The sequence below is a fragment of the Saccostrea cucullata genome, unplaced genomic scaffold (genome assembly GCF_032062105.1).
Source record: "Saccostrea cucullata isolate Sc308-1 unplaced genomic scaffold, CSIRO_AGI_Scuc_v1 ctg208, whole genome shotgun sequence".
In the NCBI taxonomy this organism is placed as follows: Eukaryota; Metazoa; Mollusca; class Bivalvia; order Ostreida; family Ostreidae; genus Saccostrea; species Saccostrea cuccullata.
The window spans coordinates 396,027-421,885 of NW_026930701.1; the positions used below are offsets into that span (position 1 = coordinate 396,027).

General features: G+C 35.3%; 1 protein-coding gene across 2 annotated transcripts; it reads right to left on the reverse strand.

Moving 5' to 3' along the window:
* Positions 1–3,404: 3,404 nt before the first annotated feature.
* Positions 3,405–23,953, reverse strand: LOC134229703 (dentin sialophosphoprotein-like). 2 transcript variants are annotated; one of them, XM_062711473.1, is made up of 6 exons: positions 23,731–23,953; positions 5,410–6,956; positions 4,942–5,051; positions 4,477–4,582; positions 4,064–4,173; positions 3,405–3,726 (listed from the first exon to the last, which is right to left on the reverse strand). In XM_062711473.1, exons 1-6 carry the CDS (start codon positions 23,811–23,813, stop codon positions 3,613–3,615), a joined length of 2,070 nt encoding a protein of 689 aa, XP_062567457.1. In that variant the 5' UTR covers positions 23,814–23,953; the 3' UTR covers positions 3,405–3,612. The 2 variants fall into 2 exon arrangements, with proteins under 2 accessions (XP_062567457.1, XP_062567458.1); XM_062711474.1 differs by lacking the exon at positions 23,731–23,953 and adding an exon at positions 7,277–8,156.
* Positions 23,954–25,859: the final 1,906 nt, after the last annotated feature.

Below are 25,859 nucleotides of genomic sequence, written 5' to 3' on the forward strand. Positions count from 1 at the left end.
GCATGGGAGTCCTCGTGTAATGTAAATCTATGTCTACATTTCGCCCGTTATGCAAACTATTTCATGTTTCCCACTATTGTTGATGCCCCGGTTTACTATACTAACTAGACAGTGATTCCTTAAGTAAACAAAATAAAGAAATGTACTTCTGGGTTTCCCTCGAATTGCCAAAAGTCTTGGAAGAAACTGCAGCTGAATTTGGAATCCAGCATTACCAACACATCACCGCAACTATTTAAAAAGAGTCTCTGAGAAGATTGTAGCTCTACTTATTTGTAAAAGCAGTGGCAGGAAAAAACGAGCATGTGGACCAGAAACAAGTTTTCTTTCTGCTACCATATTTTTATTATGTTGATGTTGTTTAAAGTCCCTGTATAGAATGTTTCACTCATATGGAGACGCCATCACTTATATACTGGTGGAGAGCTACAAATTTTGTCCTATACCTAGGGCCATTGAGGAGGGAGGGATCTTTTTCGTGCCAGCACCTATATATTAGGGCACGGGACCTCTGTTTATACAGTCTCTTCCTATTGCAGGACCCACTCAGGCACTCTCTATCCTCGATCGGCTCACACATGTATCTGAGAGAGAAACGAACGAAAAAGATTTTTCAAAATTATGAACATCATGTCCTCTGCAAATAGGAACAAAATTCTATTGTTGGAACTGATTAGTCGAAAGCATTTTTTTGGTGGGGGGGGGGGAACTCTGCCTATGGGTATTAAGTAACCAATATAAGCATGCTAAGTGTACATCTAGTTATTATGAGCAGTGGGGCCTCGACATGTTTCCGCTTTTCTAGTCCAGTAGTTCTTGAAAAGACAATTTTTAAAAAAAATGATATTCCTATGTATTTCAATGTAAAATTTGGATAGCTGCAGATCTGTATTGATAGACCAATCCTACTCTAAATAATATATTGATAGACCGGAGAGTTTGCCACCCATTGAAAAAACTGTATATTTCTTTCGCACGAAAAAGTGCGCTCGGTTCTCGATTTATTTCTCCATGTTTTTAAAATGTAATCTCAAAATATTACTAACCGTATGTTCCAAAGATATTCTTTCACTGTTTCCACAACCAAACATTCCTCATAATTGTTGTTAATAGTCCTCCATGACTCTGATATTGTAATCATCGAACATTTTGCTTATTCATACAGCAATTTTGGTTTCAAAGATAATTCGGTCCGATTCGATCAGATGTAACTACGAGAATACTTGATAGAGGAGATAGGGATTTTTTAAAATCTTCCCTTTTTTGCAATTGAGGTAAGAATTTGGAAGAATTAATCAAGAAATGAGCGCACTTTTTTGTGCGGCAATAAATATGCAGTTTTTTAAATGGGTGGCACTGTAGCTCTCCGGTCAATCAATATAATTATTTTTTCGGAGAGGTACAAATCTGCAGCTAAAATTTGGATTGCATATTGTGGCCCCGTCCTTCCCCCCAGGGTCATTATTTGATGAATTTCGAATCTACACTATCCCCGGATGCTTCCACATAAGTTTCAGCTTTTCTTATCCAGAGGTTCTTAAGATTTCTATTTTTGTCTTTTCTTATCTCCCCTTGGGAAGGAGACTTGGCCTTTTACTAGTATTTTAACATTTTAAACTCCCCTTCACCCAAGGATGTGTTGTGCCAAGTTTGGTTAAAATTAGCAAAGTTGTTCTTGAGAAGTAGAAAATGTGAAAAGTTTACAGACAGATGACGGACAAAATGTGATCAGAAAAGCTCACTTGAGCTTAATTTTAGCTGAGCTTTCATGTTAGCTTAAAACATACGGCCTCTGTGAATGAATTTTTCAGCAAAAATTGGCATTCCTATATCTTTCTTTAATCCACTTATAATTAAATAGCATTGTTTGGTTTAAAGTGTGATTTGTATTTACTTTAACCTAAAGAGAAGTAAAAAGTACTGTAAAATCCAAGCGTAATTACTCAATTTCATTACTCTGTGTGTTAATCTACAGATCTATTCATACACACTATTTCTTGTAGGGCACCTGTTTCTATAGTCATTAATATCAGTAAGAGTTGTCTCTCTTATCTAACAATTGATTTACCTTAATTTTCAATATGCCTTTATGGTGTTCCTTCTTTTTACATTTCCTTTAGTATGATACACAGTTTTCCTGCACTAAATATTGTACTATACACTTTTGTTATATATGTATAAATTAAAAGAAAACAAAAACTCTCAAAATCTGTTTCACTGATTTATTTACAAAATGTTGATATCAATTTGTTATGTACAAATAGGACTAGTTTTGTGTGTTTGTATTCATTGAATAAATAAGGGACAATATTACAATGAGGGAGGTGTTAGTAATCAATGGTCAGATGGGGAGGTGTTATTAACCAGACATGGAGACCATTCATCGTATTGAAGGTTAAAAAATAAATATATTGCACAAATTCGCTGTAAAATTCGTCCAAAAATACAAGATTAATCTCAAATGGATATGACCTGACTGGAGAAAGTGAATGATAAAAAACACATGAAAGGCAAGCTCCTGACAAAAAAAATATATCAATACTGAGACTGTTTGATTTTGAGCAAACAACAAAAAATACTGCTGAGAAAAACTTATAAAAAAACAGAAACATACAATACTACATCTACAGGAAGTCAAACTACAAATACAGGGGGCTACACTTCCTTAATATCAACAAACAAAGAAATAATATCAGACTTAATTATCTCCCTCCCTAGATATTTTTTGACCAATCAGAAAGCTCACAAGTTCTACGATATCTTATCAAACAGTTTATAGGGACTTCAAACATAACATGTACATACAATACTTTTTATCAAAAAAACAATCATCACTGATTCATAAAATTTGCCTTGCAACCATATGACATGAAAGTAAAAAAAAATAAATACCCTTCAATGACAAATCTTACTGGACGAAAGTAAAAAAGTAAGACTTGTCTTGAAGAGTTAAGTACACCAGCTAAAATCATCGTTTTTTCTCTAAAAACATTTCAGTAACAAATGCATAAAACCTCTAAGCATGACAATATGATAAACCATAAAACATCAAAAGGCTAAAAACAAAACAACTAAAAACAATAAAAAAACCCAAAACTCCTCTGACATGGAACAATGCCTTTATTTCACAAAGTCCTTCTTTCGCGATTTCTCTCTTTATATTTCCTTGGATGCACTGGTCTCGGAATTCGGAAAACAAACATTTCTCCTTATGAAGGTCACTTAAGTTCTCAAGAGAAGACTGCACATCTTTGTGCGGGAATTAACGACTTGTGATCTACACACAGCACGAGAACGCCGATACTGACAAGGACATGGGGTAGTGGGAAGTTCACTTCTTGGCTCCCGTAAGGAAATTGTTTATGCCGGCTTACACACAGCAAAGTTGTCTTCCCTAAGGTATCAGCTACCACAGCCACTCTTTGAAAGCCTCGGACTTTGGTCTCGGAAAAGTTTTTACCATGGCGATGTTTCAGAGGCCTCGGACATAGGACTCAAGTACAGTTTCTTCCATGGTCACTCTTTGAAGGCTCGGACTTAGAACTCCGTCAAGTTTCTAGTTCTTCCATGGCCACTCTTTGAAGGCCTCAGATTTTGGGCTCGGTAAAGTTTCTACCACGGCCACTCTTTGGACGCCCGGGACATGGACTTGCTCCTGCGGACCCTGGTGATGACGATAGGGGAGGGCTTGTCTTCAAGGAACGGGAAAGTGTATCCACTGGGTCTCTGTAACAGATAAAAAACAGAAATTACTACACAGCCTGTAATCAACAACTTCTATAAAGTATCACTTTATCCTCTTTTTGATAAAAACACTTTCATATAAAAAATATTTAACTTATTTAATATGTGACTCTTTAATATTTACACAGATTTCAAAGGATGAATCATCTTTAAGCGTGTTAGGCCTTAAGATATAGTTCTGATGATGACTTCATGCAAAGAATCATTCCTTGGATATTGTCCTGCGGACTTTGAGTTTATACCTACTGAGATATTATAACTACTGAGATACAATTTCTACTGAGATATTATAACTACTGAGATATTACTGAGGCTGTACCTGTCGGAGGGCTGACCGCGGCTTGGTGGGGGTGTTGCGTGGGGAGTGGTGACTCAGAGACACTTCCTCCAGATCCGGGTTCCAGATGATCCGGCTGGCTCGCTTTGGAGCTGAAACAGAATGAAAACTTACTTAAAACTTTCTTCCTTAAAATAATTTAAACACAGGCAGAAATATTTCATATGCCAAAAAAAATTCTGGCTCTATCTTTGAAGGACAGTTTTAATAAGAAATGGTTCACTTCTTTCCTTTTCAAGTTACTAATACTGTTCATATATACATCTCTGCAGCCATTAATTTTACAATAAAAATATCACTCCTAGATCTAATTCTACCACAAAATAATAACGATTAGGAAGTTTCCAAAGCCCATTTGATTCAGGTTGAAAAGCGGAATACAGATGAAGACTTACGAGGGAAGTGCACCATGGGAAGCTCGGACATGTTGAGGTAGCGTACGATTCGCTGGCCATTACAGATCGTGTGGAGTTTGGTGATCGTATCCACTTCCTGCTCACTCTGTAAATTAAAAAAAAAAACTTGGTGAAGAGACTAAAAAACAATGACAACAAGGACTGATTTTTGTAGTTATTAACTTGGTATGTACATGTAAATTAAAAAGCCATGACCACAATGATTGATGTTTAAGCAGCAATGGCCAAACCTTAAGGGTACACATTTCTCATAAGGTTTAAAGTCCAATGATAAAAACATCCAACTTGCAACACATGTATTCAAAAAGGAAAACATTAAGATAAACTCTTAGAGGAACTTTTTCTTATCAATCCTTATAATGGCTTGTTCAATTTCTTTTTCAATTAATTCATAAATTATAGGAGTTGTTCATTTGTTTACAAAATAACTGATTATAAACTTACCAGTTTGGGTACGGGCTTCTCTTCACAGCAGAGTCTGGTCCCTCCCTGGCTCCTGTGGTTCTGGGGCTCAGGTTTGGATTTCACTGCCGCCTTCGTCTTCATCACCTTGGCTAAAAATAACAACAGCTTATTAGTCATTGAAGGTACCAATGGAGTATTCCATTTTTGTATTCATTGACAAACAGCTCACAACTCGATGATTCTTTGAAATGCAAACTAATCATAAATTGAATGCTTTAATAAAAATCTCGTTTTTTTGAAAAGGTACATGGTAAAAATATGTGTTATTATAAATTCTAATTCTCTATTATTTTTCTTCTACAATCATAAAAAAAAAAAATTTCATCTTAAACACCTTTTAAAATAATGACTGCCTAAGGTCAAACTAATGACATTCTTTCCCATATTAAATTACATTTTTTTCTCAATTGATAACTCAGGCACACTTAAGAAATCTTGAAAACTTACCACTGTTGATTTTGCGGGTGTGGGCCTCAGAAGCTTTCGCTGGGATGTAGACGGCTGTGGAGAAATCGTCCAGGTTCGTCTCCAGGGTGCGTGGGAGGTAAGCGGAATCTGACGAGGATGACGACGATGACGTGGAATCCTGGCCGTCCAGCGAGTTGTCCAGACAGGAAGAAGACAGGGAACTGTCGCTGTCGTCCTCGCCGAAGTAGATCCCGATGATTTCCTGACACAGTTCCCGCTCGCTGACCTCGGGATTGTCCTTCAGGAGCTGGGTGCTGTCGTCCGGATCGCTGCTGTATCGACTGTTGCTGACCCAGTACGCTGTGTTCTGCATGGACTGCTGGATATCAGCCGGAGACTTGGAGGAGTCCGGTGGAAGATCGGGAACCACTGCCGCACTCTTCAGGACTTCTCGGTTCAGGCTCCGGTTGTGGACTTGTAGAATGGGACTGCGGAGTTTGGACCTGCTTCGTCTCTCGCTCTCACTTCTGCTGAGTTTTGGCACAGGCTTGGGGATGACATCTGGCTCACAGTAGGAGATCCGATTCCTCTGTACCACATCACAGGTCATAGTCCTACTGGAGTTAACAGAGTCGGTAGAGTCACTGCAGGAGGTGAAGGACTTGAAAGCACTGTCACTGTCGGAGTTGAAGCTGGAGGATCTGCTGGCTTTGGCTGCAGAAGCTGGCAGGGCATGGCTCCGTGCGTACGTAGGTAGGGGCGTCACTAGCTGTTGGTGGGACTTCCTCTTGATGACGCTGCCATTCGTCTTTATACGGTTTCCTCTATTTACAGAATTTGTATGTACAATTGGGTTCCTGGGCTTCGCTGAAGCGTTAGGAAGAAAGCACTTGTCCTGTGTAAAGAAGCTGGAGCACTCGTCAAGGTCCGAGTCACTGTCAGAGTCTGTGGAGGTACTTCGCTGGGATGTGGGAGTAACAGTACGGGTCACTGACGCCAGGTCTGAATCGGAATCCGAGGAATCGTCCACCCTCACACGATCCTCCCCCTCAGAATCACTAGAAGAGTCACCACAGGAATCACAGCTGCAGGAGTCACTCAGTGTGTGGAAGGACGAGGCAGAGCAGTCCTCTCGGGAATCCCCACCCTCCCGTACTGTGGAGACAGGATCCGCCCCAGTACCATCACTGGGATCCTCCAGCAGGGAATCGTCCTCCGGTGAAGCAATGGGGGCGCGGCCTCTGGACTCCTCTCGTATGACGTCAGGAATGTCGGACACCACGCGCGACATCAGACTGGAGGAGGAGTTGGTGGTGGATCCAAACCCGCTGTCAAGGGAACTCAGGCTGCTGCGGATGGAGAGGTTATCTCCCTTGGAATCGCCACTGTTCACGGAATCGCTGTCTCGACCGGAGTCGCTGTCCTTGGGGGGTGCGCCGTCTTCTCGGAACAACTTGATGTTCTTTTTGCGGAAGCTGGGGATGAAGAGTAGGGTGCGTCGCTTGGAGAGCTTCTTCATCTTCCGGACCTCGGTCTCGGAGAAAGCTTCGGGGTCATCGGTCTTCATCGGTCGGTACTCTTCTGTGCTGTAAGAAAAAATCTCACCCTGTTACTGCGTCGACAATAATGAAACGAGGATTAACATTCCTATTAATGCACCTCAGCTATGTAAATCCTAATGATTAAATTTTTTGTTTTGGATTATATCAGGAATGCCATAGTCGGATTTGTATGCACAACAAACATTCAAATTAGGCAACTTAAAAAAATCAACTGCATATCATTTAAAAAATTTCAAACCTAATGAATCAATTTGCACTCAAGAACTGCAAAATATTTCCAACACATTCCTATGACATGGAAAAATTGTTTTTTTCTCATATTAAACCACAATTTTTTTGTTTACATTTTTGATGAGGCCCTTTCTAAGTAAATTCCTGTATTATATCATTAACATTTTAATCCATTTTAACCCCCCTGGTCAGGTGTTACAAGTTGTTTTATAGAAATCTCCATACCCTGGGGGGTCGACACAACAATGACCCGTGACACACTAATTATAGGTCTACACAAACTACCACTGATAAACAAGCTTAGCTATCACAACCCAGACCACATAAGCTAACTGTTCAGGACTCTTGAAGTCTTTTCCTGTCCATTGTGTTTAGATCTCCTGTTTCCTGGCTGTCTCTAACAACCCTGATTTAATCATATAATGACAAGCTTCTCATACTTCTCAGACAGTAACAGGGGCAATTTAATTTCAAATTAATGTGTGCTTTAGAGATAAATTAAACATATTGAAGGAAACAGATGGAATGTAATTATATAATAATAATATATACTAAACAATAAATTTAATTAATAAATAGACATGTATGTATGTAGGGATCATTTTGTGTTAAACTTATTTTCACACTTTTTCTGACAACTGATAAATTTGGACCCCCCCCCAACTTACACAACATGAACTCTTAACTAAGCCTATCAAATAATCAGATAATTAGTTCAGTACACATGGTACACAGTGTTATTTTTCCCAACATTTCAGACATTTTAACAAATCCCTATTAGTCTGATATATCTTGAGGCTGCTTCTTTACATGGGAATTATTCCAGAAAATCAAAAACAATCTTTTTTAACAAAAATCACATCTCCTTAGGCACCTCTTAACAACACGAGTATACAGGGTATAACTAAAACTCTGGCTTTCTCGTGTTCAAGAATAGTTTCTTCCACAAAATTCTAATTCTATTTTAATAAACCTGAAATTTTCTATTTATTACCTAATTTTAAATATAACAATGTTTCTTGCACAAAATTCTGTTTTAATAAAACCTTAAAAATTTTATATTCATCGCCTAAATAAAAAATGTTTCTTGCACAATTAAACTCTATTTTATTAAAACCTGATTTTTTTTAATTTATCACCTTATTTTAAATTAATATATGAACAGTCATTGTTATTTAAAGATGATCGACAATCAAAAATTGAACAATGATTGATTACCCATATTTTATATCCTGACTAGATTAAATATGTGTTTGTAGACTAAAATGCCACCCTATTTCAACAGAATATTAACTCCCCCCCCCCTCATACTTTTATTATAGAAAAAAATTTTCCTATAACTAAAAAGTGAAGGGTGATTTTTTTTTTTAATTTATTTTTTTTACGATAAAAACTTCAGAATCCTGTGTATAAAAATAAAATCCAACCTGATTAAGTATAGGCTATTGAAATATATAATTTGTTTTGAAAAATATATACAAAAAGCTACCCTGCAATTCGGGACAGATCTTTAACGTGGATTAAGTCGACCTTTATAAGTTCACTGTTATTTAATTAGTACATTTTTACTTTACATTACACACCCCACCCCCTATCCATTCATTCCTCAAAAACAAATTTAAATTTTTCTTGATTTGTCAGACACTCTTCTATCAAATTTTTTTTAATGAGTAAAAACTTCTATTAGCTCTGCTGATGATTTTTCTTGGAAAGACCCCCCTCCCTTGGCTTTGAAATTTTTCATTAATTTCAGTACAACCAACATCAAGAATATCACCCCTCCCTTTTTGTGGAAAAAGATATGCTACCAGTGGAAGTGTTGAATATAACCTTAAAAAAAAATAATAATAGAGGACACAATGCACAATGAACTTACCTGATCAGAAAATTCATAAAACCATTAATAAATCCTAATCATTAAGTAACATGTAAACACTAATTTATAACAGACACTGTCCATATAGCACTAAACACTGGCCATCTGTTCACATTGGTCAGTGGAGGGCCTTTTATCTACATTATATCTACATCTGACATACAGTGCTCAGGTCAACTTGTGACTGGGTCATTATCGGTCTCCCCGGGGGGTCATCAGGCCTGTAATCCCCCCTGACCCCCCACTGACAGAGTCTGTATATTGCTGTGGGAAAGGAGTCAGGCAGAGATAGTAAATCTACTCTTGTCTCAGAATTTAGTATGTGACAATAATTATTCATCTATAGGGATAAAGTTGCTGGGTTTTTTGCTCAATCAAATTTCAATGTACTAGGAATACAAACTTATGCAGGAGAATTAATCATGTTAATCATGTTAATGCATCAATTAAAACGATCAATTCCAATCCAAAAGTTATAAATGTATCAAAACCAGACATTTTTTTATATCATGTATATTGATGCCAAATTTTCCCCTTCATCTTTGAATATTAATAGTTTTTAAGGTTGTTGACCCTGTGATAAGAGGGATAACTCCTCAAAGGATACAGTGTAAACATAAAATTGTCAAGTCAGAGTTCCCTTGCTGTCTATTTTTATCCTTTCTTTAAAAGTTTCAACAACAAATATTATTGTATAATAAATCAATAACTGTAACTAAGATTATTCAAAATATAAAATAACCATATATTTGATCTTAAACATGCCTGCTAATTGATAAGCTGCATAACCAGCAGTTATATACATGATATATAATAATCAAAAGAGATCAATTTCCATGCAGATATAATCATATGAATTTAATACGAATAATTCCAATACATAAATGGCGATGACAGACTGCCAGTACAAGGCAAAAGTAGAAGCCATTGGCCATTTTATGACGGGGACATTAAAAAACTTTTTGTTTTCATGTATAAAAATGTTCAACTTTACTCAATCTAAATAGTGCCATTTCAATGATTCTATAAAGTTTAATTCACCTCCTTTCTCAAAATTATTATAAACTGTAGAAGTACTTTTTCCGTGTGGTATTAACTAACACAATGTTCGCGGTCAGAAATTTGTCCATTTAATATAAATGTAAGGAATATAGCAACAGTCTAAGAAATCCATGTAATTTTCTACCTGCGGATTAAACAGAAATTGAGATTCCATGGAACTATGACTCCGTGGAAATAAGTACGGTACATCTACAGTATTATACCTTATAATCTGAGTGACTCAATGTAATGACAAGAGTTGTACCCCTTTCTCTATGCTTTCAGATGTACATGTACTCCCCAAATCATGCTCTCCACTATTCAATTTTGCTAGATCTCTTACCATCATTTTTTCTTCTTTAATTAAACCATGAAAATTTGACCCCAGTCCATCCCCAATTTGGATTTAAGAGTGCCTATATAGTCTTTAACATTCAAATTCAAACTTTTCCCCTGCCCAGTGAACGCCTAGACAAGATATTAACATACTTTCATCAAGATACAATGGTTAGACTTGTAGTGTCTGCTTATGTCCAGGCCAGGTTTGAATCCCAGTATAAATTGAGGCCCCGTGTAGCCGTAGGTGCTGGCACGAAAAAGATCCATACCTATTCAATTTGCCCTGTGTGCCGAGTATAGGACAAAATTTTTGATACCTTCACCAACAAGTGGTGGCCGTTTCCATATGAGTTGAATTTTAGCCTACTAATGTTTTGGTCTGTAAAATCATTTCAGCCGGGTAATTGTTATAGCTATTTGAAAGGGTAAATTGTATCAGAACAGAAATCCATCATTCTCAAGAAATGTTGTCAATATACCTTTGCCATATACTTTTGAACAATAGGAGATAGAGACTTCATATTTGGTATGCATACTCCACTAATAGAGCCCTTTCAAATGACTTCAAGGTCAATGACCTTGTGACCTTGACTGTGACCTATATGCTAAAAATAGCTTTTTCCACTGTTTGTCATAACTTTTGAACCATAGGAGATAGGGACTTCATATTTGGTATGCATACTCCACCGATAAAGTCCTTTCAAATGACGGCAAGGTCAATGATCTTGTGACCTTGACTGTGACCTATATGCTAAAAATAGCTTTTTACACTTTTTGCCATAACTTTTGAAGCATAGGAGATAGGGACTTCATATTTGGAATGCATATTTAACCGATTAAGTTCTTTCAAATGACACAATGGTCAATGACCTTGTGACCTTGACTGTGACCTATATGCTAAAAAAAGCTTTTTCCACTGTTTGTCATAACTTTTGAACCATAGGAGATAGGGACTTCATATTTGGTATGCATACTCCACTGATAAAGTCCTTTCAAACGACAGCAAGGTCAAAATTGTGATGACTGTGACCTATATGCTAAAAATAGCTTTTTACTGTTATGTGATAACTTTTGAACCATAGGAGATAGGGACTTCATATTTGGTATGCATACTCCACCGATAAAGTCCTTTCAAAGGACAACAAGGTCAATGATCTTGTGACCTTGACTGTGACCTATATGCTAAAAATAGCTCTTTACACTTTTTGCTATAACTTTTGAACTATAGGAGATAGGGACTTCATATTTAGCATGCATACTCCACCGATTAAGTTCTTTCAAATGACACCATGGTCAATGACCTTGTGACCTTGACTATGATCAATATGCTAAAAATAGATGTTTTTAACTTTGTTGCCGCCGGGCGCATAGTGTTTCACAAACACATCTTGTATTCTTCATTTTTGTACAAATAACATTAACATATTATAGTCATGTTTCCATTTTTAATTTTATTCTTCTTTTCTGGTTACATATAAGTGATTTTTTTTTTTAATTTAAAATTTAGGAGAGGATTATTTACGTGATTTCATTTCATCCAGATCAAGAACTACTGCAGACCTAGAATATGATTGGATGGTTAATTTGTTATTTTATCATGTTTATTCTGTTGGTAAAATATTGATTTTATTTTATTATAAGTCCAACAGCACATCTCCTACTTTTAATGGTGTTTACAATGTGGTATACGACAATATTAAATAAATGAAAAAAGAACATCATAAAGTTCATTGTGTTATAATTAATAGATTAAGTCACTTTAGCTCATGAACAAGGATTCCATGTAATTATTTCATGCATGCAGTCATGATTTGAACATATTTTTATTGTAATATAATTACAAAGGGATTCAAGTTTGAAAACAAACGCCCTCTCCCTATGACCTACTTCATATAAATTACACATTGATATTGTCACAGTTAAGCATGCTATAAAAAGTATTCAGAATTTGCAAAAGTAAACAGATTGATGCATTTTGCATATATGTATAAATATATAAAGTTGAACAGATTCATATATCAATATTGGTACAGTAATTAGCAAGGAAATCTACCAGAATGCTTAATAAATGTTTGAACAAAAGAAAAGAGATGTTCATTCTCTGCAGCACTCAGTGATTCAACCCCCCATAATAAAACATGTGTATCTAGTATGTGGATTTTGTCAAATTGTAAAAATTTATTTAAAAATTCATTTTGGCGTTCACATACTTTGGACATAGTAAAAAATAATGATATGTGTCCTCAACTTTACCGCACGTGCACAAGGGACTTGATATTAAATTGCATCTAAAAAGGTCGTTATTTAATACACAATTATGTTGTAGTCTGGTTTGAAGAACATTAAGTCTTCTGTTACCGCACACAGTAAGAAGGTGGCCATAGATTTTTTATTACTAATTTTAGACTTGAATTTCGACATTGACTGTAAATTTCGAGTTTCAAGTGGAATGGAGTTCCATTCATTAACTACAGTAGGAATAAAGCAAGAGATTTATAAGTTTGTAATCGACACTTTGGAATATCATAAGACAGAATTTCTTGTCAGTTTGAATAGACAGTATATTTTAATGTGGTGACCAACTAGCATCGTGTGAAATGGAGAGACTCCGAGGTGTTTGTGTTGTGTAATGAAGTCTAATTCACATTGTTGAAAAAGAAGCTTGGATATTCTATATTTTTCTTTGTGCTAAACATTTTATATTTTGTTTTCAAATATATAAATTTCAATAGCCATTTTTTAGACCATATTTCCAGAGCATTTAAATCTTTGTTTAAGTCTCTTTCAATTCTTTTTTTCATATTATGAGACCAATGCTGCAAAGAATTATCATCAGCAAATAATCTACAAAAAGTAACCATATTATCAGCAACTTCATTAACATAAATTAAGAACAAAAGTGGTCCTAAAACTGAGCCCTGGGGAACACCAGCATATAAGGGTTTAGGTGTTGAAATAACACCTCAAATGACCGACATTAACATTCTTAAGCCATTTATACAAACTACCAGTAATCCCATATGTAATTATTAAAAGACCTGCAGTCATCATGTTGGCATCAATAATCAAACTTTAAAATAAAGAGGTATGTTTTTAAAACATCTTTTAACTTTAAGTTAAGCACCCACACCCACTTTTTTTGATATATATATTGTTTCATATAAATAAATATTATTGAAATAATTCAAAGATGAACAAAAACTACTACTAAATAAACTACATCATGCAATTTCTCTCTAAACTCCATCCTGCTGAAACATAAATACAACATATGTATAAAAATAAGAATGCTTTACCTGTTGGCAGACCCCTGACTCTTTTCATAATTATAATGACTAACTCCCCCTCTCTCACTCTCTTTCTTAACCATCCCCAAACTGATTGAAGCCCCTTTCTTTTTCTTTCTACACTTGTCTAAATCCCTCTTAGATTCTTCATTCATTATGAGCTTGTCCCAGTTTGTTTTGTTTTGTTTTTTGTGTGTGTGGAAGTAACAGTTGACACATTTTTCAGTGTATATAAAACACCAGCTCTAAGTAATATTCAAATCATAAAAAGTACTTCTACCTTAACTACTGTTATGACTTAATTAGTAAAGGCATTACTTACAATAACAGAGACAGCCTGTCTTGTATAAACTGCATAATTAACAGGTAATTAAAATCACAAATCCACACTTCTTGACACTTTCAATTAAATTAATCAATTAACAGTTAACACTAATAAGCCAAGTGACAAGGAGGGAGTTTGACACTTGAGAGAACAATAGCTGATTATAAATGGACCAATCAGAGACTGCCATTCCTATGGCTGACCTATGTAAGGTCAATTTAGACCAATCAGGGATTGTGTACCCAGAATTAACTTCACAGTAGTGTGTTGTTTTAACAATTAGTAATGTTGACCTCCCTAATTAATCCAGAATCTCCTTTACTTTTCTACTGTGGGAAAAAAGGTCAAACAATATAAAAGTAAAGAAAAAATGTCAATACGGACGAAGATTAAAAAATCTCAAATAAATAACAATATTAAGTATACATTAAATGTATAAAAAAAAGGGCAGCTAATATCATTTGAAATTAATTGAGTTGATGATAACATTTTATATATTTATTTATTTGTATTAATAAATTCATTCCCGAAAGTTAAAATATCTGTTTTTTTACTTTGAATTTCAGATAACCATGCATGGGATCTAAATTATCAAAATTCTTGAATAAAATCAGAATTTATTTTTGAAACAAAAGTCATTGACAAGAATTTATTAAATCTGGTATTTTAGATATTGCAGATTGTTTATAAAACTTGATAAATGTTCAAAATAACAAGGAAATAGATCAAATAATCTTAGAAATATTTGGAGAAACTCTCAGAAACTACTGAGGGGAACACCTTGACGTGCATGTACATACAATGATTTTAATTTTTGCAAAATAGTTTTAAGCAATATTTAAAACATCTTCACGATCTTATTCCTAAAACATTTCCAGACCTCCTTTATGTTCAATACTTCATGTATCAAGTATTTCTAACTCCTGATCTTATTCCTAAAACATTTCCAGACCTCCTTTATGTTCAATACTTCATGTATCAAGTATTTCTAACTTCTGATCTTATTCCTAAAACATTTCCAGACCTCCTTTATGTTCAATACTTCATGTATCAAGTATTTCTAACTCCTGATCTTATTCCTAAAACATTTCCAGACCTCCTTTATGTTCAATACTTCATGTATCAAGTATTTTTAACTTCTGATCTTATTCCTAAAACATTTCCAGACCTCCTTTATGTTCAATACTTCATGTATCAAGGATTTCTAACTCCTGATCTTATTCCTAAAACATTTCCAGACCTCCTTTATGTTCAATACTTCATGTATCAAGTATTTCTAACTTCTGATCTTATTCCTAAAACATTTCCAGACCTCCTTTATGTTCAATACTTCATGTATCAAGTATTTCTAACTTCTGATCTTATTCCTAAAACATTTCCAGGCCTCCTTTATGTTCAATACTTCATGTATCAAGTATTTCTAACTTCTGATCTTTTACTAACAACAAATTTTCAATTCTGAGATCACTGGAAAAAAATGGTTTTGTAAGTTTAAAAATTGAGTTCAATCATTTTATTTTCACAATTGAGGTTGTGAGATTTGTACATCACTTCCTATCCCCCTTTTCCCAGTAGCACCCTCTGTTTGTATACTGTAGGTAGTCAGGTACTCTGTTTATCACCTGTACACACAACTGTGACAGGTGACAGGTCATTACCTGAAAGCTTCTGTTGAATACACACACACAGAAGCTGGTATTAAATGGAATAAAGTCATGCAGGAGGGGGGGGGGGACAGTCTATGTTTTTCTTGAGCCTAATTTTTTTTCATAAATGAAGAAAAAAAAAAAAAACAAAAAAAAAAAACAACAGGGAATAAAAAAACCCTTTTTTCTGTCACATACATGTAGTTGTTTCTTAAAAATTTTACATGTGAATATTTTCTCCATGTTCTTGTTTTTAGTTTTATGTTTTTTTTTCTGTGCTGTTGAGAAGTTTTTGACAATGATATCCAGAAATTGTACACTGTGATGCAAATAAAGCCAAAAAATTACTCTTCTTTCCTGTCACTTGACCTACCCTACATTTTACCCTCCAACCCGAAAAGTTTTCTTTTTTTTACATGTATTTTCATTTTGTGGGGGTGTGGTGTTTGGGAGGGGTATTTTCCTGAAATACTAAATTTTGACCAACAATATAATGTACAAAAAATAAATTCTACACCATAAGTGTACAGCCCAGGATACCTTCACTTTATTTCAACACATGCTAATGCATATTACTCAATTTGTTTGCAGTTATGAGACTATATTTTTAAAAAAAAAATGACACATTGCTTAACATGCTCAATCATGTTAATTGAAAATAAAAATTTCTCTCAAAATAATTTCTTTTCCTACCTAGCTACCCCATTTATTTATGGTCAGGAAACAAGAGTGTATTTACTATTGGCCTAATTAATATATTAAGAGATCAAGACAAGCCTACTGGTTCAGTATGATATATATACATGTACATATTTTTTACATTATTTTGTCCTTTGCATATATATAGTGATTGAATGGAAATCTATTGCATACAAAACATTATAACACGGACAGAGTGCCAAGAGGTTTAAGCATGCGTTTTAGTTTGAAGTCAAAATTGTTGAATGCCAAGGAAAATGCAACATGATCATAAGCTAAAATAAAAAAAAAAATTTATCATAAGCTGTTACATATAGTCTCATAACTACAACAAAGTGTGCAAACAAATTTCCATAACACGCTAATTTTTCAATATTGAAACAGTCAATTTATTTGGTAAGTAGCCAGTTCTTAGGGAAAACACTGAGTCAACTCAATGTATTACCCCCTCCTCCCCCCCAATCATAATGCAGCAATCAATGGCAATGGGAAGACTACTTTTCAATTTTCTAGAAAAACACATTGCTGTTGCATGTGCATGAATCAGTGATTTATTGTTCAATCAGAGCTCCAGATAAGGTGCGTATTTGCAGAAATACGCATTAGATTTTAAAAAATATGCATTGAATATTAAAATTGAGCGTACAATTACGCATTAGCAATCATAGATATGCAATACACCACGAAAGTACTGCGTACAATTTGAAGAATACAGGTACGACTTACTATATGAAACGAATTGAGGTTAACTCAGTGTTTGCTTTTTCTCAAAACGAAGTACAAATTTAAAAGCCTTTTAGTGACCAGGCATATTCTAGTAATGACGATCTCCATTTGGATTTCGGAAGGAAGAATCGGAGATTAAGATTAAAAACAATTTCTATGTAGAAAGACTATGCACTTGGCATAACTTTTTTTTATTATGGGTTCATAGCCAATTTTTCATCTTTCTCAACTTGCCATATTAACGAAGATTCTTTTCTCTTAGTTTACCCTTGATACGATATCTTAAATGGAGAATATTTCTCTGACTCTATGGTACCTTGACCTAATGTATAATCTTCCTTGTCAAAAAAGAATGCTTCCCAATCTTAGCAAAAAGTCTTGTTGGTATTTGCAAAATTTATTTGAATAAATGCAGGAACCGACCTTTAAGTTTAAAGTTTTTTCCCCCTCTTCAAACATAGGCAATCAGAGATTACAGAGCTCACCTCAACGAATGTTGTCTTTAAGTAAGGCAAAGTCACACAATTAACCAACAAAAAGTATACATTCCAAAAATGAAAATATTTTTAAAAGCAATTTTGATCTGATACTTTGAAATAGACCTACATAAAAAATTTAAACTACTTCTTCATGAAAATGTAATGAAAATCCAGCATCTGAAGCAAATTTGAGAGTTTTCATCTCTTGATGCAGCATTTGTGCAAGTTTGGTTTACTAAGTAAACAATGTTATATAAGCCTTATAGTTTATAGTAATAGACCTGCAACCATAACTTTTACCTTGTCTACTATCTGAAAAATGTATGTCGAATTCAGCATCCGAAGCAAGTCCATTAGTGTGCATCCTTAGATGTATCATCCATGCAAGTTTGCTCATTATAGGGCTCATAGTTTATTGGAAATGAAACATGCATCAAAACTAACATTTTCACTCATCCACAAAAAGTAGGTCAGATTCAGCATCCGAAGCAAGCCTGGAAGTATGCATCCTTAGATGTATCATCTATGCAAGATTGGTCATTAACGAACTCATAGTTCCTTGGAAATGAAACCTGCACCAAAAACTTTAACCTGTTCACTCAACCAGAAAATGTAGGTCAGATTCAGCATCCAAAGCAAGCCTGGTAGTGTGCATCCTTAGATGTATCATCCATGCAAGTTTGGTCAACATAGGGCTTAAAGTTACTTGCAAATGAAACCTTCACCAACAACATTAATTTGTTCGCTCAACTGGAAAAATGTAGGTCAAATTCAGCATCCGAAGCAAGCCCGGTAGTATGCATCCTTAGATGTATCATCCATGCAAGTTTGGTCAACATAGGGCTTATAGTTACTTGGAAATGAAACCTGCACCAAAAACTTTAACCTGTTCACTCAACTGGAAAATGTAGGTCAGATTCAGCATCCGAAGCAAGCCCGGTAGTATGCATCCTTAGATGTATCATCCATGCAAGTTTGGTCAACATAGGGCTTATAGTAACTTGGAAATGAAACCTGCACCAAAATTTTAACCTGTTCACTCAACCGGAAAATGTAGGTCAGATTCAGCATCCGAAGCAAGCCCGGTAGTATGCATCCTTAGATGTATCATCCATGCAAGTTTGGTCAACATAGGGCTTATAGTAACTTGGAAATGAAACCTGCACCAAAATTTTAACCTGTTCACTCAACCGGAAAATGTAGGTCAGATTCAGCATCCGAAGCAAGCCCGGTAGTATGCATCCTTAGATGTATCATCCATGCAAGTTTGGTCAACATAGGGCTTATAGTAACTTGGAAATGAAACCTGCACCAAAATTTTAACCTGTTCACTCAACCCGAAAATGTAGGTCAGATTCAGCATCCGAAGCAAGCCCGGTAGTATGCATCCTTAGATGTATCATCCATGCAAGTTTGGTCAACATAGGGCTTATAGTAACTTGGAAATGAAACCTGCACCAAAATTTTAACCTGTTCACTCAACCGGAAAATGTAGGTCAGATTCAGCATCCGAAGCAAGCCCGGTAGTATGCATCCTTAGATGTATCATCCATGCAAGTTTGGTCAACATAGGGCTTATAGTTACTTGGAAATGAAACCCTAACCAAAAACTTTAACCTGTTCACTCAACCGGAAAATGTAGGTCAGATTCAGCATCCGAAGCAAGCATGGTAGTATGCATCCTTAGTTGTATCATCCATGCAAGTTTGGTCAACATAGGCTTATAGTTACTTGGAAATGAAACCCTCACCAAAAACTGCACCAAAAATGTTAACCTGCTCCAAAAACATTAACCTGGTAATTCTTTGCTGAAATTGCAGCATCTGAAACTTTGTCTGGTACAATTAAACACACCAAAACCATCTTCCATGCAAGTCTAATCAGTATAGGACACAGAAGTAATTAAAAAGAAAACTGCTCCAAAAAACTTAACCTTAACCTGGGACGCCGACGCCGAGGGTATCACATAAGCTCCCCCCAACTTAGTTGAGGTGAGCTAAAAACACATACTTCAATTACAAGCTCAAAATCAAAACTAGTGCTAATGGAGACGGAGACCGTTACAGATGTTCCCCAAACGCTCCCCATGTCCCTTATCGTGCCTTATTCCTCTAAGACCTTTTATAAATATGCTAAGTATCCCAAGATTTCATTTAAGAATATAAAAGTTACAATGATATCAACGATATATTGTTTAATGTTTTGCATGCGCACACACGTACATGTACATGCATATGCAAGATGATTATGGCATGTTGATTAAGCGATTAACATATCTTTCTATCCCGCGAATCAAAGAAAAAAATACATATATAAATTTACCATTTCTAAAGCATATGTCATATTTTTAATATATCGATTCACATTTTATTTCTCTACTTATTTAAACCTCGGGCTCAAAGTTGGTTTTATTCCGACGACAAGGCAGGGTTAAAGTCGAGGTTGGTTATATTCAATAGTAGTTCCATACATGGAAAAGGGATTTTCCTTTCTGTTCAGAATTTTTTTAATATTTCCTCTCAGGCCATTTTGACAACTCTGATACCTGTGCCTGGTAAATTTTATATACTTTGTAAATAAATATATAAAGGTTTTTTGACCGGAACTATTCATTTTTTCCAATGCATAGGGGGCTACTCTCTGGGTTTTACAAGAGATGTTTAAAAAGACATTCGTGTCAGCTAATGTGACCTATATTGTTTAACACCTTCTTATTAATATTTTTTTCATGAATGCAAATATCTGATTATTTTACGAAGGAGCGTACATGTATATTGATTTTTTTAATATACCGAAAATCGCTATTTCTGGGGATTGCGTCATTCTAAAAAAAATTCAAATAAATTTCAAAGGTAAATTTAACAAAGGATGCTTGGTATTAAAATATTATTTCAAATCAGTAGAATCGAATGCTATTAACGACATCTGAATAAATAGGCTATCAAAGGCTTATATGCCAACTTTGGTCATCTGCACTTTAATTTTAAACACGACAGGATTTGTAATTTTTTGTGTATAAATTAATAATTTCTTAATACTTTGGAAACTCAAATGAAATATTTTAATACACTTTCCTCGAGCTCTTTTCTGTAGTTTTCCTGGAATTTTATGTGGGTCCAAGGTGTTATTTGAGTTTAACAGTGATTCTCTACGTTGCCATTAATTTGATTTGTTTGTGGGTGGGTGGGTGGGTGGGGGGGGGGTATTTTTATTCTTAACCTATTTAACGTTGGAGTTGAATCTTGTATCTTATTCCAAGAACTTAAGATTGATTGTGACATTTGGATGAAAGGTCAAGGTCATTAAAAACCACCACCTCTTTAACTTCTAACCCATCAACCGAAATAAACTCTGAAAGGTGTTTCTAGATATATGTACATGTACTTCATGTTTCTTTTTACCCTTGGGTCAAGGACAAAGGTTAAGGTCGATTTCAAGTTCATAGGTCAAGGTGATTTTGGTAAATAGTTAATATCAACATTTTATTCAGGTTACCAGTGACCTTGACCTAAGTTTCAAGGTCAAGGGTAAAAAGATCTGCATGCTTCAGTATGTTACATGTCTTGACATTTAGAAGTTCTTAATTCTGCATGAACATCATACACTCAAAGTATACTGTCTTTTAATACATTGTGTGCGGTCGCATGTGCATGCACGTCCATGTATTTACTTTTGATAGTAGTATAAGGTAGGCAATCATTATATCTATTCATATTTGAAATTTCACCCTGTATTATTGAGAACCAAGAAAGTTGTAGGCATTTAAAGTTTTAGCCAATCAGATTGCAGCACACGTGCATGTGCGTGCGTTCATGATTATTCTTATATATCATGCTGTAGATCTTCATAATGTAAGACTATATTCAAAATTTCAAAGGATTTTGTCAGAAAACAAAATAGATATTTAGACTTTAAGTTTCAGCCAATCGCAGCGAAGGGCACCTGCATGCACGTGAGATCTTGCTATTTTGACCATGTCATCATGTCTATACTACTATTATATCCTTATATTATGAGTTTCAAAGCATTTCATCCAATATTTAAAAAGTTACGGCTAAATCTATTATATTGATCATTTCACGTGTTACACGTGCGCGCACCTGCACGCACGTGCGCGCAAAATGACCTTCGTTCCGCACATCTACATAACATACCTAGTGACCCTAAAAAGGTTTCACCTAGATCGGATGAGTAGTTTACGAGAACACTCGCGGACAAAAAAGTACCGAAGAACAAAGAAAAAAATTCAGAAAAAGTAAAAACAATATGTTCCCAAACTTCGTTTGGGGAACATAATAAAGGTCAAAACATTTATATATAAACAAAATACTCTTCAATCATTTTGCTGAAAATCAAAATCTGCATTGATTTGAAAATCAGGGAGTAAATATACTTTGGGGTAAAAAATTATCTGGAGCTCTGGAACTTCAAAGTGTGGCATATCACTAAACAATGAATGTAGACAAACATGTAACGTTACATCAAACTTGTGTAAAACCTCATCATAATAATCATAGACTGATACATGTATGGCACGGAAAACTGTGTAATAGTTACATGATGACACGAGATGATGCATACAAAATATCGTTGAGTTATTGCACGCGAGGAGGCGTTAGCCTCCGAGTTTGCAATAACGAAACGATATTTTGTATGCATCATCGAGCTGTCAATCATGTAACTGATTTATCCCATGACCCTTCATTTGACCTATTCCCATATTAGGTATTTTCTTTGCATCAACTAATAAAGACTCTGAATCAGAACCACGTGATAGTTTTAACGCGAAGGGTTTTTGGTATCCAAGTAACGGATTTACAAATTTGGTAAATTTTCTTAGTACTGTACCACGTGATCATTTTCTTGAGATAATCAATTCATTTGTATTCTATGGATTTGGAGAAAGTAGTAGAAGGGGTCTATAGCGTAAAGAATCGCCGTTTTTGCAGCACGCCTACGACGAGGATCATTTTCAATCGAGTCAAGCAGTTCAGATTGTATGAACTCAGGCGATCGGATTTAAAAATGGCCCATGTGGCCAGGACTTTTATGAATTTCGATTTACCGTGTTGGTGTTTGGGATCATTTCCGAAATTGAAAGGGGAAAATTTTACAGAATGGACTGAAAATACTAGCTATACAGATTCGGAAAACATGTGTCGGCCAGTGAAATAAGTGCGCTTAAAAAATCAAGAAAGTAAAACCACACGCCGTAACAATTCATCAGTTCATGGGCAGTCAACATGGTTCAAGTGTTCAACGACTGAAAATCTCAGCGAAACAACAACTTGGTGAGTTTAAAATCATTCCCGAAATACTCACTTTTATATACCAAGAACTTTCAAACACTATATAATGTTTTGTACACTGTAATTGAAGCCAGGGGCGCATACGGATTTCCCTACCCTCGATCGAGGACTTTATATCAAATCTGTTCCGATATTCTACTGTGCATGAGAGCAAAGTGTTCATGAAATGAACTTTTCAGAGGATGCCCGGAAGGAAACTACCATTGAATGTGCGAATTCCTATGGGAGATGAAGCTATCCGCTTCGAGAATTGCTCCACCAGATCGTGTCAGTGTCTTTTTTTGTAAAGATTTGTGCATTTTGATTTAAACTGTGTTAACTATCTGTATTGTGTGTTTTTTTCTTGTTTCTGTTAGTTCATTAAAATCTAGAAACGAATTTTTGTCTCATTTGCATAGCTCCTCCTACATCTAGGGTATAACGGTTGGATATCACTAGCTTTATATCACATATGTGATATTTAATATATCACAACACTTTTGTTGATATGAGAAATACACCCTTGTGAAGATCAAAGAAAAATTTGTCGGTCATGGGATAAGTGGACGATACACCTCCCCTTTTTCACATAACTGTCATTAATGATTATAGCAAGAGTATTCATAGCAAGAGTATTCACTCTGGTACAGTTCCAAACAGCGATGATATTGAACTTAAAACGAGTTGTACGTGCCAATGCTCTAGCTTGTACAACCATGTGCACTGATGGCAGTGATACTTTCACGGTATCCTTTGTTTACCTTGAATCGGTATTTACTATTCCTTTTTAGCGTTTAACACTGACTATAAATATAAGTACAGCAAAAAGTACAAACAATAACATACATCATACTCTCTTACCGAATAAATTCATTCTGAGGGGCAGCAGTTCTCTGTCGGGAAATGTTTGTTTTCTTTCGGAGCCATTCAAATTTCGCGTCCATACCCACAATGCAACAGCTGATTCACGGGCAGTAACCCTGCCTTGTCTTGCTCGGATTATCTGTCGTTGATCGATTACTCAATCATTGATCAAAAGAATCCTTTGATGTTGAATTTTACCGACTCGAGAGTGCATGTGTAAGCATTGAAAAAACGCAAAAGAAATAATAAATAGATAAATTGATAGATTCATTTTTATAGATAGAAAGATAGATAAAGTATAGATTCTGATAGATAGATAAATAGATATAAATAAAATAAAATAAAATAAAATAAAATAAAATAAAATAAAATAAAATAAAATAAAATAAATAAATAAATAAATAAATAAATAAATAAATGAATGAATGAATGAATGAATGAATGAATGAATGAATGAATAAATAAATAAATAAATAAATAAATAAATAAATAAATAAATAAATAAATAAACATGCTGATAAGCAGGAACACATTCATGTCTATTACAACTAACCAAACATAAATGTAAAATGCAGTTAATAAAATTCTTTCCGACGATGAATGCACGATTATGACGATGAACAGCATTTTGTCCTGTATCATTAAAGTGTATTCGATTTAATTTTAGATCTTCAATAAGCAATTTGCATATCATTTGAACAAGTTTTGAGCTGTAGAATTATCATGTGCGGATCTAGAGGGGCGTCGGTGGGTTCAAAACACTCTGGGATTTGCAGAGTTATTAAATTTATATAATTATAATCAAAATCAGGTAAAAAGTAACATTCGACCCTCTTCTGGAAAATCGAAAACACAGCATGTTTTACGTTCGTGGTATTTCGGAATCAGCCGAGAATTGTCGAATAAAGGTCAATACACGCATTCGACAATCTTCGGCTGGCTCCGCTACACTCGGGGCTCCTCAAGGGCGCTGACAGATAAGTCGGACTATCACAGAGTCGGACTATAACAAACTCGGACTATACTAAAGTCGGACTATAACAAACTCGGACTACTGTATATTTCTTTATTGATCAAGATAAATCCTCAAGGGCCACGTACATGTACTTTGCACGCTAGCCGAGGATTGCCGATTGACTCAGCGCCGAGTGCGAGTGCTGCGCAGCATTATGGGAAGGCCAGGGAAACAGGCTACGACTCGTAGGAGTGCGAGAGGCAAAAGACAATGAAACCAGCATCCAGGCCTTTTGACTTTGAAAGAAGACACTATTGTGGGAACTAAACCGTACATGTTAACAGCTGATTCAGTAGTTGATAATGAAAGTAAGGTCATATCACGTACTGTTTGTTCACACGATATTCGGTAAACTGAGTCACACGAACAAGGAAGTGCGTACTGTGGTTTTGTTTATTCAGCCATTTTTCAAAGATTTGGGGGCAGATCCGACACAAATTCAATCTCTTGATTTAGCTATGTATTTTTATATCTTGATATATATTATAATACCCATTTTTAGCATATGGATTTCCTTCATATTACTTTATTTTAGTAAACATTGTTTGTGTGTGTGTGTGGGGGGGGGGGGGGGGGGGCAAGCCTTTTTATTAACATATTCAAATAGTAAACATGGTAAAATTAAAGTTGGGATAAAAAGTCCCCCCTCCTTCTTCTCCCCCCCACTCCGTTGCTACATGCCTGCTTTGACCTCGTCTTACCTTACAATGCATGTCAAAATAAACTCACAAGATGTTATCTCCTTGAGAGACTTTGAACTTATGAGATCATAGATCATGATGTAGTTAGAATAATCTAGCTATAGATCATGATGTAGAAAGAATAAGGTAAATGTGTCTCGGGACAAGCCCTCAATACAGTTACACTGAAACTTAGAGATCATAGATCATGATGTAGTAAGAATAATGTAAATGTGTCTCGGGACAAGCCCTCACTGCAGTTGCAAATCGGAGATCCGCCCCAAAATGATTTTGAAAAATACAAAAAAGGTTGCGCTGAAAATAACTACCAAATTATGCAAAACAAACATTTTTGAGATGTTTAAGTATTTTATCTAAAAAAAAATAATTCATATAAAGGTGAAAATCCAATTAATTTTCTCAATGTTTTA

Coding starts and splice junctions, on each gene's coding strand:
- LOC134229703 (XM_062711473.1), bottom strand. CDS start 23,813: ATGGACGCGAAATTTGAATGGCTCCGAAAGAAAACAAACATTTCCCGA. Junction 6,957..23,730: donor CCTCAGAATGAATTTATTCG/GTAAGAGAGTAT, acceptor TTTTTCTTACAG/CACAGAAGAGTACCGACCGA. Junction 4,583..4,941: donor AGAAGCCCGTACCCAAACTG/GTAAGTTTATAA, acceptor TTTAATTTACAG/AGTGAGCAGGAAGTGGATAC.